Below are 13,620 nucleotides of genomic sequence, written 5' to 3'. Positions count from 1 at the left end.
GAACATCAAGCCCACTCCCTCTATTGAAATCATGAGCTCCTAGACTAGTCTAGGCATCCTGAAGGCTCTTTCGCTGTCGTGGAGTTTGTGGTGCAGGCTCTTGCTGCTTGGCAACAAGCTTGGGGCGCAACAAACTTCTAAACTACAAAATAAAATGTGATTGGTTCCCCTGTGAGCAATACAATAGCACCCGTTAAAGGCTTACAGTTAAAATAAAGAGGCAAAGTAATTCAAAGAGTATGGGATCTGCTCCTAGTATAGGCACAAATTCACTGACTGAGTAGTTTAATTTCTTCTCTATTGCTGCTAACAATATAACATTGGCTTTCCACTCTATAAAAACACTTCCAATTTTAATGACAATATGCACATTTATTTAGTTGTTTGTTTTCCAAAGTAAAGCCTGAACTTTGGAGGAATGACAGAAGAGAGTAGGGCTCGAGGTAGAAGAAATTCACCAAGTAGACTCAAATAATGGAGTCTATTTTTATATGCCAGGTATTTAAAAGTAGCAGGCTCAAAATAACACATTTGTTAACACATGGTTTTTGTGAGTCGCCAACCATAAATTTTTTTCGTTGCCTGCATTCCCAAGTTGGTTTCATAGAAGGCTTTATTGTAATCCAGGAGAATTGTTTTGCATTAATTTCTATGACAAGGAACCCAAAACACAGGGTGCTGAGAGTAACAAAACAGAGTTAGGGAAACAGTCATGACTTGGCACAAAGTGTGACAAGCTGTAAAAAAGCGAATGTTTCAATATCTGAAGTGTTGATTTCCTATGAGCAACCTTTTCTCTTCCAAACAGTATCATATTCTTTTCAAGCACATTTAGAACGCAAGTCAAGCTGTGTTTTATTTTTTATTATAATAAACACAGTCAGTTTACTGTAACAAAGACATACTAGTGGTAATCAGCTGAAAGCCAAATACGCCACCATAAGCTGGGCGGGGGGCTGCTGTGGGGGGGCTGGGGGCTGGGTAGTCAACTGATAAAAGACCAGCCGTCTGGAAAGTTCTCTTAAAAGAACATAAAAAGGCAGTGTTTTCTTACGAGACTAACACAGAATGCCAAAATATCTAGCTGGGCTCTTTTTTATTGTCACGGCAATTTGTAACTGAAAATAGCAATTCCTTCAAAATAGTGGGCTCTCCTATTTGTTTTTTTTTTTAATCTCCATAATAAAATGCAGAAATTTTATACATGGTTTTAAATGGTAATACTATTTCTTACACAGGACTCTAGTAAGCATATTTATTGCTGTGCTACTCAAACTGCTTTCTTTAAAATGACCATTTACAAATATTTATAATTATACATGTACTTAGATTTCTGATAAAGGTGAAATGAGTCAGTCATTCACAGGAAACAATCACAAATAAAGTTTATAAAACTTTCATGGTTAAATTAAATTCCTGAATTCAAATAGTTAGGAAATAATGTAAATCATCTTACCACATCCTGAACTAATGATTTTTCATAATTAAGCTCCTCTCTTAATCTTTCTCTACTATCCATTAACTGAAATAGAGAAGAAATTATATTTTTATTAAAGATAAGAACAGAACATCTAAAATCTCTCCTCAAGAGAATTTAGTGAAACATACTTTAATATCAGAAAAATGGATCTCAATCCCATCAAAAGAAAATTAAATTTCTACAGACTATCATCTTACCTTATCATAGAATTATTACGTAAGCAAGTAAAATATACACAGAAAATACCAATTTATTTACACCTTTCCTCACCCCACACCATCAAAATGTAACATCACAATAAAGCAAGTCCTACTCTGTCAAAAAGAACAATTTTGCCTAATGTTTTTTGTGACCCATCTCTTATTTTAGGGTTTTGCGTTGTATCTATGTGCATATCAAACTACATTTATACCAATTGAAAATAGCTATCAGAAGCATACACTGGGCTGGGTGCAGTGGCTCACACCTGTAATCCCAGTGCTTTCAGAGGCTGAGGCAGGAGGATTGCTTGAGGCCAAGAGTTTGAGACCAACCTGGTCTCAAACACAGTGATATCAGGTCTCCACAAAAAAAATTTTTTAGGCTGGGCACAGTGGCTGACGCTCATAGTCCCAGCACTTTGGAAGGCTGAGGCAGGTGGATCACCTGAGGTCAGGAGTTCAAGACCAGCCTGACCCACATGGTGAAACCCCATTTCTACTAAAAATACAAAAATTAGCTGGGCACAGTTGCACGTGCCTGTAATCCAAGCTACTTCGGAGGCTGAAGCAGGAGGATTGCTTGAGCCCAGGAATTTAAGGCTGCAATGAACTATAGTCATACCACTTCACTCCAGCCTAGAACAAGACCCTATCTCTAAACAAACGAACAAACCATTTATTTGTGGGAGCTAGAAATTAAAACAATTGAACTTACGGAGATAACAAGAAGGATGGTTACCAGATGCTGGGAAGGGTAGTGAGGGGTAGGGTAATAGGGTTAATGGTACAAAAAAAAAAAAAATGGCTAGAAAGAACGAATAAGACCTAGTATTTGATAGCACAACAGCGTGACTATAGTCAATAATTTAATTGTACATTTAAAAATAACTAAAAGAGTATAAATGGCTTGTTTGTAATACAAAGGATAAATGCTTGAGGTGATGGATACCCCACTTACCCTCATGTGATTATTACACATTATAATGCCTGTACCAAAATATTTCATATACCCCATAAATATATATACCTACTAGGTACCCAAAAAATGAAAAAACAAACAAAAACCCCATGCACTGCAGGGTCCTTGTTCCCTTGTGACTTGCCTTGGTATTTACATTGATCAGTTGCTGTTTGTGTGTGTTATAAGCTAGTAAAATTCAACCTTTCATTTTGATATGCATTCAATTTCATTAATTCATGTCTGTATTAATTTAATAAACATCCCCAGTGTCATCGTTCTTGTTTCAGTTCTTTATCGTTTCCCTGGTTTATCCAAGCAACACCTTCACTGGACTCTGGTTCCGGGCTTTCCTCCCTCCCATTCATTTTCTTTCTGAAACACAAATCTGATCCTGCCGCAATGTTCAAGGCTCTCCAACGCACTTAGAAGGTAATTCAAACCTTTTTTGCATGAATATAATCTTCTGCCACTGTCCTCTGCCCCTTGCCACTCCTTGCTCTCAGGTACTCTTCAGCTACAGCAAATCACACTCCCTTTCCTATACAAGGTGCTTTTGCGTGGTACTTAGAATACCCCTCTCAACTCTCCCACATCTCTTTGCTGGCTAACTCTAACAGCTCTTCTCCGGGCCAGTGCAGTATCCTTCCTCCAACCTTCCCTGATCCCGTAGAGTACAGGCTGGGAATGCCTCTTGTGTGCTGCACAGCAAACTCTGCTTCTCTGCATCCTGACGCTATCACACCTGTACTGTGCTCTCTGACTCTGGGTCTGTCTCCCTCCCAGAGTGAAATTCATGAGAACAGATTCTACTGTGGCAGCAGCTAGAAGACAGGCACAGACACAGCTGGCATTTGATTCCTGGAATTAAAACACAAAAGCTATGAATTCCATAACTGACCATGCTTAGCCCAGATAGATGGCAAGAGGTCAGCCTCCCCAAATTCAGTCCCATTTTCAATCTGTTTTTAAGTGCATCCAGGGCTTAAAAAAAAAAAAAAAAAAAAAAAAAAAAAAGGTGGGGGGGGAACACGTGGTTATCCGAAGTCTTCTGAGTTGCTCCTTTCCATTCTTCCATTTCCTGCTTACACCCTCTTCCCCACACCCCTGGTCTCCCCACTCTGTCTGCCCCACTACAGATTCTTCCTATATAGTTTCCTCAGACTTCTACTGCATTCTCAAGCCACACCCAGTCACAAGCAGTTCCACAAATCCATGTCAGGCTTTATGCATTCATACACTGTACCCAACTCTTCTACTCTCTTGTCTGCCTGGAAAAATCAGCTCCAAAGCCCAGCACGGTGGCGCACACCTATGATCCCAGCACTTTGGGAGGCTGAGGTGGGAGGATCCCTTGAGCCCAGGAGTTCAAGACCAGCCTAAGCGACTTAGTGAGAGAATATCTCCACAAAAATAAATAAATAAATAAATAAATAAATAAATAAATAAATAAATAAATAAGCCAGGTGTGGTGCATGCCTGTAGTCCCAGCTACTCAGGAGATTGAGGTGGGAGAATTGCTTGAGACCAGGAGGTCAAGGCTGCAGTGAGCCATGATCACGCCACTGCACTCCATCCTGGGCAACAAAGAAAGATCCTATCTGAAAAAAACCCCAAACAAACAAACAAGCAAACAAACAAAAGAAAAAACCTAAAAAATCAGCTCCAGTGGGCCTCAACAGGAGAACATGAGAAAGGTTGTGGAACTGTTTGTGAAGCTTTTCTAGAATCTTCCAGATGAGGCCAGGCATCTCTTCTCTAGTACACACTTCTCTTATAGTCCCTATCTCACTGCCCTACAGCTTTGGTCTATGACTTCACCTGTCCCCAGAAGGGACCATAAGTATATACATGCATTTTATTTTTTCTAGCAGTAGCACAGTGCCTAGTACTTAAAGGCAACTAATAAACATTGCTGAACTAATTGATTTAGTGCAGGATATTGGAAAAAAACCCAGCAAATATCAGCTGTCATTTGTTCAACAACATCTGAACTGCTTCCCAGTTGACAAAGCATGCTGACATTCATTATCTCATTCAGTACACACAGTACACCTGGGAGAAACAGGAAGGAGGAAGACAGGCACTGGCCCCAGGGGACCTAGTGGCAGAAATGGAACAGGAATCCAGGGTTCTAGACTCTTTCTGCTCAGTACCAAAATGTCCCTATATTCAATGTCTATGAGAAGTTCCAGTGCATGTAAAGAAAAAAAGAAAAGAAAGACAGAATTAAAAAAAAAAATCAAGCAGATTAGGAGTTTACTATACTATATTATATAATTTGTTACATATATTTCATTATATATGTTACATATATCACATTATATGTTATATATACTAAATTAAATTTAGATATTACATTATACATAAAAGAGCTATCAGAAATATAATGTGAGTCATATATAATTTTGAATTTTATAGTAGCTGTGCTAAAAAGGCAAAAGAAATAGGTAAAAGCAATTTTAATAATGTGTTTTTATCCCAATACATATTCAAACTATTATTTCAATGTATATTCAATATAAAAAGTTATTAATGAGACATTTCACATTTTTTACACCAAGTCTTTGAAATCCAGTGTGTATTTTTCACTTGCAGTACCTCTCAATTGGGGAGCTACGTTTTCATTAGAAATACTTTATTTGTATTCAGATTTCATAAAATTTACAAATGAAAAAGTAGAGTCACATATCCAAGTTATCAAAAATACACAAAAAGGTTTTCCAAGAACTGAAATGAGTTTTTAAATTCGAATTTAAAGAATTGGAAATTAAATTATTAAAACTTAGTTCCTCACTTGCACTGGCCACATTTCAAGTGCTCAACAGCCACATGTGGCCAGGGGCCACCATGGCACAGTGCAGATTTAGAAAGCTGAGGCAGCATTTAACTGACATATTTAAACTCACAGATATAGCCAGCCATCAATGGGTGGCTTACCAGTGAGATTATTTTTTTGCTTGAATTTGTTATTGTACTCCTTATAGAAAGTAGAAAGTACATGCTACTCATTTCTACCAGTGGTAATACAGACTGAAGAGCTTGAGAAACATTTTCAATAAAGAACCAGGCCCAGTGCAGTGACTCACACCTGTAATCCTAATACTTTGGGAGGAAGAGGTGGGAGCATCACTTGAGGCCAGGAGTTTGAGACCAGCCTGTTTCTACAAAAATAAAAAATAAAAAATTAGCCAAGTGTGGTGGTACTCCTCTTTAGTCCCAACTACTCTGGGATCTGAGATAGGAGGATTGCTTGAGCCTGGATATTTGAGACTGCAAGTGAGATATTATCGCACCACTGCACTCCAGCCTTGGGGACAGAATGAGACTGAGACAAGGAAGGAAGGAAAGGAAGGAAGGAAGGAAGGAAGGAAGGAAGGAAGGAAGGAAGGAAGGAAGGAAGGAGGAAGGAAGGAAGGAAGGAAGGAAGGGAGGTAGGGAGGTAGGGAGGTAGGGAGGTAGGGAGGTAGGGAGGTAGGGAGGTAGGGAGGTAGGGAGGGAGGGAGGGAGGGAGGGAGGGAGGGAGGGAGGGAGGGAGGAAGGGAGGGAGGGAGGGAAGGAAGGGAAGGAAGGGAAGGAAGGGAAGGAAGGGAAGGAAGGGAAAGAGAAAGGGAGGAAAGGAGGGAGAAAAGAGGGAGGAAAGGAGGGAGAAAGGAGGGAGGAAAAGAGGTAGGAAAGGAGGGACAGGTGATGGTTCCCTGGTTGATTATTAAGTGAAACTAGAAGGCTGAGATTTCATTTCTGACCTTAGAGGTTGATGCCAAGAAGGTTAAATGGAATTTACATTATTATCACTGCAAATAGGGTGAAGCCTAAGAAAATGAACTCCCCTTGTGAAAACCTGTGAGGGATTCAGTTATCAGGGAAACATCTCCCACCTCTGACCAATCAGGGTAACCATTTCTTTGAAAAATACTTCTTAAAAGTAGTTTTATCTAAAATCTAAGAATATCTTGAATGAAGAAATAAGAGAGGACACAAACAAATGAAAAAACATTCCATCCTCATGGATAGGAAGAATCAATATCATGAAAATGGCCATACTGCCCAAAGTAATTTATAGATTCAATGCTATTTCCATCAAACTACCATTGACATTCTTCACAGAATTAGTAAAAACTATTTTAAATTTCATGTGGAATCAAAGACCCCGTATAGCCAAGACAATCCCTAAGCAAAAAGAACAAAGCTGGAGTCATCACACTACCTGACTTCAAACTATACTACAAGGTTACAGTAACCAAAACAGCATGGTACTGGTACCAAAACAGACATATAGACCAATGGAGCAGAACAGAGACCTCAGAAATAACACCATACATCTACAACCATCTGATCTTTGACAAACCTGACAAAAACAAGCAATGGGGAAAGGACCTCCTGTTCAGTAAATGGTGCTGGGAAAACTGGCTAGCCATATGCAGAAAACTGAAACTGGACCCTTTCCTTACACGTTATACAAAAATAAACTCAAGATGAATTAAAGACTTAAATGTAAAACCCAAAACCATAAAAACCTAGAAGAAAATCTAGGCAATGCCATTCAGGACATAGGCATGGGCAAACACTTCATGACAAAAACACCAAAAGCAATTGCAACAAAAGCCAAAATTGACAAATGGGATCTATTAAAGTAAAGAGCTTCTGAACAGCAAAAGAAACTATCATCAGAGTGAACAGGCAACCTACAGAATGGGAGAAAATCTTTGCAATCTACCCATCTGACAAAGGTCTAATACCCAGAATCTACAAGGAACTAAATCAAATTTACAAGAAAAAAACAACCCCATCAAAAAGTTGGCAAAGGATATGAACAGACACTTCTCAAAAGAAGACATTTACATGGCCAACAAACTTGTGAACAAAAGCTCAACATCACTGATCATCAGAGAAATGCAAATCAAAACCATGATGAGATACCATCTCACACCAGTCAGAATGGTGATGATTAAAAAGTTAGAAAACAATAGATGCTGATATCTATTGTGGAGAAATAGGAACACTCTTACACTGTTAGTGGGAATGCAAATTAGTTCAACCATTGGGGAAGACAGTATGGAGTATTCCTCAAGGATCCAGAACCAGAAATACCATTTGACCCAGCAATCCCATCACTGGGTATATACTCAAAGGAATATAAATCATTTTACTATGAAGAGACATGCATACGTATGTTTATTGCAGCATTATTTATAATACAAAGACATGGAACCAACCCAAATGCCCATCAGTGATAGACTGGATAAAAAAAATGTGGTACATATACACCATGGAATACAATGCAGCCATACAAAGGAATGAGATCATGTCCTTTGCAGGGGTATGGATGAAGCTGGAAGCCATCATCCTCAGCAAACTAACACAGGAACAGAAAACCAAACACCGCATGTTCTCACTCATAAGTAGGAGTTGAACAATGAGAACACATGGACACAGACTGGGGAACAACACACACCAGGGCCTGTTGGTGGGGGATGGGGGGTGAGGGGAGAGATCTTAGAGGATGGGTCAATAGGTGCAGCAAACCACCATGGCACATGTATACCTATGTAACAAACCTGCACATTCTGCACATGTATCCTATCTTTTAGAAGAAATAAAGGACAACAAATTTTAAAAAATTAAAAAAAGAGTATCTTGAATGGCAATATCAGGCCTGGTTGAAATCTGCACCTGAACTTAGGCACATGTGGTGGCTGAGCTCTTCAAATGCGGCTAGTGCAACTGTGAAACTAAATTCTTAATTTTGTCTGATTTTAATCCATTTTAACTTAAAAATGGATACTCGGTTCAGTTACTGGAAGACATTTATGTTTATTTGGAATAATTTGGGGATGTGAATCTGCTTGTTTATCTGTAAACTGTATGAACTATAAATGCATTCTTATTCTATTCATCTCTTGGAGTATTCTTCAGTGCCTCAGGCATTGTGCTCCCCACTAAGAGACCAGATAGAGCAGTTTCTACCCTTATGGAGCCTCCAGTAGGGCAGGGAAGATAGACCATAACAGAATGGCAACTGAGAGCTACAACAGGGAAGTCTGCGGATAAACGAGAACAGAGTAGGGGAGCCCCACGTGTGCAGGGAGAGCAGGAATTGCTGAGATCCTACTGAATTCAATTGAATGCACTAGGAAATCTTGTTGTTGTTGTTGTGGGGGTTGGTGGTGTGTGTGTGTGTGTGTTTCAGACAGGGTCTCACTCTGTTGTCTAGGCTGGAGTGCAGTGGTACAATTCTAGTTCACTGTAGTCCTGAACTTCTGAGCTTAAACAATCCTCCCACTTCAGACTCCCGAGTAGCTGGGACTACAGATATGTGCCACCACACTCGGCTATGTTTTTTTTATTTTTATAAAGATGGGGTCTCACTATGTTTTCCAGGCTGTCCTTGAACTCCTGGACTCAGGAGTTTCTCCAACCTTGGCCTGCAAAGCTGCTAGGATTACAGGGGTGAGCCACTGCATCCCACCTCGGAAATCTTGATTTTTGTTCTACCAAAAGAATTCCCGGCTCTAAATATTTACCAGATAACATAAGCCCAGCTAATTCATGAACATCAACCAACATCTGATCTGAAAATAAGACTGTTCATTTTTAATACAATTTTTTCCTTAACTGCGAGCTCATCTTCAGACTTCTCTGTGTCACGTTACTTTGGTGCCTTAAAATCAACAAGGCAGATGGTCAGTAATTCCAAACAAAAGGAGTATCTATACATGACTTTTCAAGCTGGAGTCCTTATTTGCTTCTAGTAACCCTTCCCAAATAGTGGGGAGAGATTAAATATGTAGATCAATTTTCCTCTATGTCATAAGACACCCTGGACACAGTGTTACTTGGCCAATTGCGCCTATAGTTCCATTTAAAGGAGTCATTTATCAACGTAAAAACGTTATAGTACCTTTTGAATAGTTTTGTGATCCTTTTCTGCCATCTCTTTCATACTTATAAGTTCATCTTCTGTAAACAAAAGGAGAGAGAGGCCAACCATGAAATTACATGCTTATGCCCCTGTATTTAAACGGCCTGCTTCAGGGCAGGCTGTGGGGCACTAGCAGGCATGGTGGACACAAGGCCTAGCAGGACTGTGACCTTCACAACTGCCCTTGACATTCACAGCCTTCTTCCTGCTGTTCAGATGGCTGGTCAGATAGGGATTAAGAAGTAAGTTCAAGATCCAAGTGTGGCTGAGGGCTGAAAGCTTTTCATCAATACTAGCGATGGACATTTTTGCTGTTAGTCACAGCCAATGCAAAGAGCTTTAGCAGGTGGCAGTTTATGACTTAATAAGAACGACCCAATACTAAAAAGCCTCACTATGCCACAGCAGAAGAGAACAAGACTATACTGACATGGTAGAATTTTACATCCAAGGGATAATATTAATATATCTCATTTTATTGATATTTTGCTATAATTCATTTTATTGCCTGCTCATTGCTTTGAATAAGCAGATTAAGGACAACATCATGTAATTAACATAATCACACGGATCACAGTTAAATGAAAAAATACATTAAAGCAATCTCACTTTGGTGATTACTTTTTTCCCTTTTCCATATGTTCTAACAACTTCGGTGATTTAAACACAACTTTCACCAATGTGTGTGGTATGAAAGAAAAGGGGTATAAAGTATACAAACGAAATTGTATATTTAAACTTTGTATCAAAAATTGAAGTAACTACTAAGTAGGAGCATATTTTCCTGAAGGGCTAACTCTGTTTTCCCCACAAAGCATATCCCTATGTGTACTCTTAAGTATTTAAATGTTATCAAGTTCAGATAATCAGTTAAGCATCTGAAACAAATCAGCAAAGGTTTCTATCTGGTTATAATATTTCTAAGTGAAATGGAGCATTGATTAGCAAATTTTTGCAAAGGCCAATGTCTGTCTTGAAACAACATCCTGAGTTAACATGACATGGCTCAGGGAAACAACTACAAACACATCCTCTGTCCCATGTAAGAAATGCTGTCTTGAATAAAAAGCAAAGATGGCTATGAAATTGATCTTTTAAATGTAAATAACCAAACACATGTATGTTTGGAAAAGACAAACATAGTTATGAGCTTTACAAAGTGACCAATATATAGATTTTTCTCAAAGGTGATTTCAAAATGTTACCTAATCCTGAATTTTCTTTTAGATTGATCTGGATTTCTTCTTCAAGCTCTGAAATGATCTGAAGCAGCCTCTCATTTTCCACTTTGTACTCCAAATTTTCCTTTTCTACGTTTGATTTTGGAGAGCTGGTTTCCTTGGGAAAAGATTCCTAAAAGATGGAGAATGCCATATTTCTAAGCGGGGAGCCAAGGATTTAAATATGCAAGACAAGGACAATACAGATACAGAAAAGCTATCATATAATTTTCTGAATTCTATTACACACTTATAATAAGAATAGTAAAAAGGAAGGAGCCTAAATAGAGCTTGCTGGAAGAAAGGCTCCAGTACATTCTGTACAAAGACCTCAACACATGGGGACATTTTATTGACAGGAATAATGCATATCATACTGTTTGTGTGCCCTCATCATTCAGGTCAATTCATTATGGAGGCTGTGTCCGGGGAGGCAGCTGGGGCCCCTCCACCCACACTTCCCTCTGTGTGTGTCTGAAGTGCTGTCCGCCTGTAACTAGGCAGGCTGGGGGGACCAGGATGGGCAGCGCCAGGGGGTGGCAGAGTGCATGGCTAAGGAGGGGGGCTTGTTGCCTTTGTGGCATTTCCCAGTGTCAGTGCTGCCAGTGTCATGAGGAGCACATCACATGTCAAAGTGGTGACGTTTTCAGGCTGGGAGCCGCATGGAGTCCATCAGGCACACGGATATCCACACAGTTGGTTTTCTGCTTGGTGGAGGAGCCACCCAGAGGCAATTCATATTCTGAACATTAACATGGCTTTGCATGCTTGTCACACGGGGTCTGTGCAGGCGTTTAATGCTATTGAAGACTTCGGTTTAAATCTCTATGCAAACAGTGATTACCTTGTAAGAAGGTTTCAGGATAACTTACAACAAAAGACTTTAAAGTTATAGTTTTAGTAAAGCAAACTCATTTACATTTTTATTATGTGCGTCTTTTGTTTAAATCTTGCCATGTCCATTATGGGAGAGCTTTTTCTTACGCAATAGACGCGCTTATTGGGACAGCTACTTTTTTTTTTTTTTTCCTTCTTCTTCTTGTCTGTTTCAAAGCCATTGAAAACATCTGAATATACTCCCTTATGGTTGTCTAGATTTTACTGTCACACATTAAAAAAAAAAATTAAGATGTAATGGATTGGGGAAGTTGGTGCAGAACTTTACACTTTATTGTGGTACAATAATAAACAGATTATGCAATCTCAAAATATTAGTCATTATGTTATTATCCCAAAGGAGATAGAAGATTCTACATGCCTTGTTAAAAATTACTACAGACATTAAAAATACTTTTGAACTTAAGGTCATCGCAGGTGAATTATAACTTATTCTTTTTTACAGTAATTCCATGATTGCAGTAAATAAAAATAAAATCTTCCCTCAAAAACAAAATCATTTCTCTCGACTGATTTCCCTTTGGAACTACACTTTCATTTAGTTTAAGGATATGTGGAAGTAAATTACTTAAATATTTTCTCCTGTAACAGTTTGAAAGAAAAAGAAGTGATTTAAATTTTTTTGTAGTACATTAATAAGTCCTTTAAAACAAGAGACTTACTAATGAAATTACGTATGGTATGTATGTGTGTGTGTAAGAGTTAGTAATATTTAAATTATGTTGTTAAATTTTGCACTAAGCTCAATTACCAAATCTTCATGACTTTGATTCACCGTTTCATTTAAATTATTTGAGCCCAATTCATTCTTAAGTAACGAGAACTAACAAACCTAGTAAGTAGTTAATAAACAACACTGAATCCCAGTCATTAATTTCTTGTCCCACATTGTTCAGTTTGAGACCATCACAGAATGCATTTATAGACTAAAAGTTGTTTTTTTTTTTTTTTTTAAGAAAGAAAGAAACAAACAATACTGGCCTTAATAGGCTTAAGCATACTTTTCCTAACAGTGGCAGAATATGAACATCCACAGAGGATTACACGAGCACCCGATTCTCATAAACTAAAGAAGAACTATTTGAATTCATCAGATGAAGTGTAAAATTTACAAATGGTAGCAGCTAATACCTAACTATGGGTTCTAAGAATCTCTTTGTATGAAAGCAGGACGCAAGGAAAACACATTAAATCTGGGGGTTTGTCCTCCACATATCAATCCACAACCCCTGTTCTTCTGAGGTTAACCCTTAGCTCTGTCCCCACCATCTGTCAGCTGCGGGAACTGCAAGTAATTAACTATTCAGTTGCCCACAGCAATGAGGACACTCATTAGCAAAATGAACAAAGGGATCGTTCTGAGCTGCTACGGTCCTCTGTTACACTCTGAGTGGCAGGTTTTGTGGTGGTGTTCCTTCTGCCATCTGCCCACACTGCTAGTTTGTGCTTGCTTAAACCACGAGACTTTAAAAAAATAAACTGCATTAATAAAACGAGGTTAAGAAGGACGGACGGAGATCATTAAAAGGCGGTTAACTGGATGTAGCCGTTTAAACCACACTATACTCTGAGAGAGATTGTGTGTAATCCTTGATCATTCTGGAATTTCAAAATTGTAAAGTAACTTGCCAATCTCAAGTTTTTATTTCATATTATGAAAACTAGGACTTCAGGAGGTAGCATATATGCTATATCTTTTGTGAATATTCACAAGATGCATACAATTACAAACTGAATCCCAAATTGAATCTTGAAAGAATCATTTTTGAAAACAGGTGTACTTGGGAGCTTTGCTCCTCAAATGCGGTCCATGGACCAGGAGCCTCAGCATCACCTGGGAACTGATTGGCAATGCAGCCCCTCAGGCCCAACCCAGGGCTACTGTGTCAGAGTCTGCATCTAACAACACCTGCAGGTGATGCGTGTGAGTGGTAAAGTCTGAG

The 13,620-nt window shown here is 38.9% G+C and overlaps 1 protein-coding gene across 1 annotated transcript in view; it reads right to left on the bottom strand.

The window, feature by feature from the left end:
• C11H10orf67 (chromosome 11 C10orf67 homolog) overlaps positions 1-13,620 on the bottom strand; it is a 133,198-nt gene that overhangs the window by 78,076 nt on the left and 41,502 nt on the right. The window contains exons 6-8 of the mRNA XM_030941281.1: positions 10,766-10,913; positions 9,540-9,598; positions 1,457-1,522 (exon numbers count right to left, since the gene is read on the bottom strand). Of these exons, the coding sequence (XP_030797141.1) occupies positions 1,457-1,522; positions 9,540-9,598; positions 10,766-10,913 (273 nt within the window). The remainder of the gene's footprint in view (positions 1-1,456; positions 1,523-9,539; positions 9,599-10,765; positions 10,914-13,620) is intronic.

Source organism: Rhinopithecus roxellana, chromosome 11, assembly GCF_007565055.1.
Source record: "Rhinopithecus roxellana isolate Shanxi Qingling chromosome 11, ASM756505v1, whole genome shotgun sequence".
Classification (NCBI taxonomy): Eukaryota; Metazoa; Chordata; class Mammalia; order Primates; family Cercopithecidae; genus Rhinopithecus; species Rhinopithecus roxellana.
The sequence above is the reverse complement of the archived record's forward strand: the minus strand, read 5'-3'. Positions and strand labels throughout refer to the sequence as shown.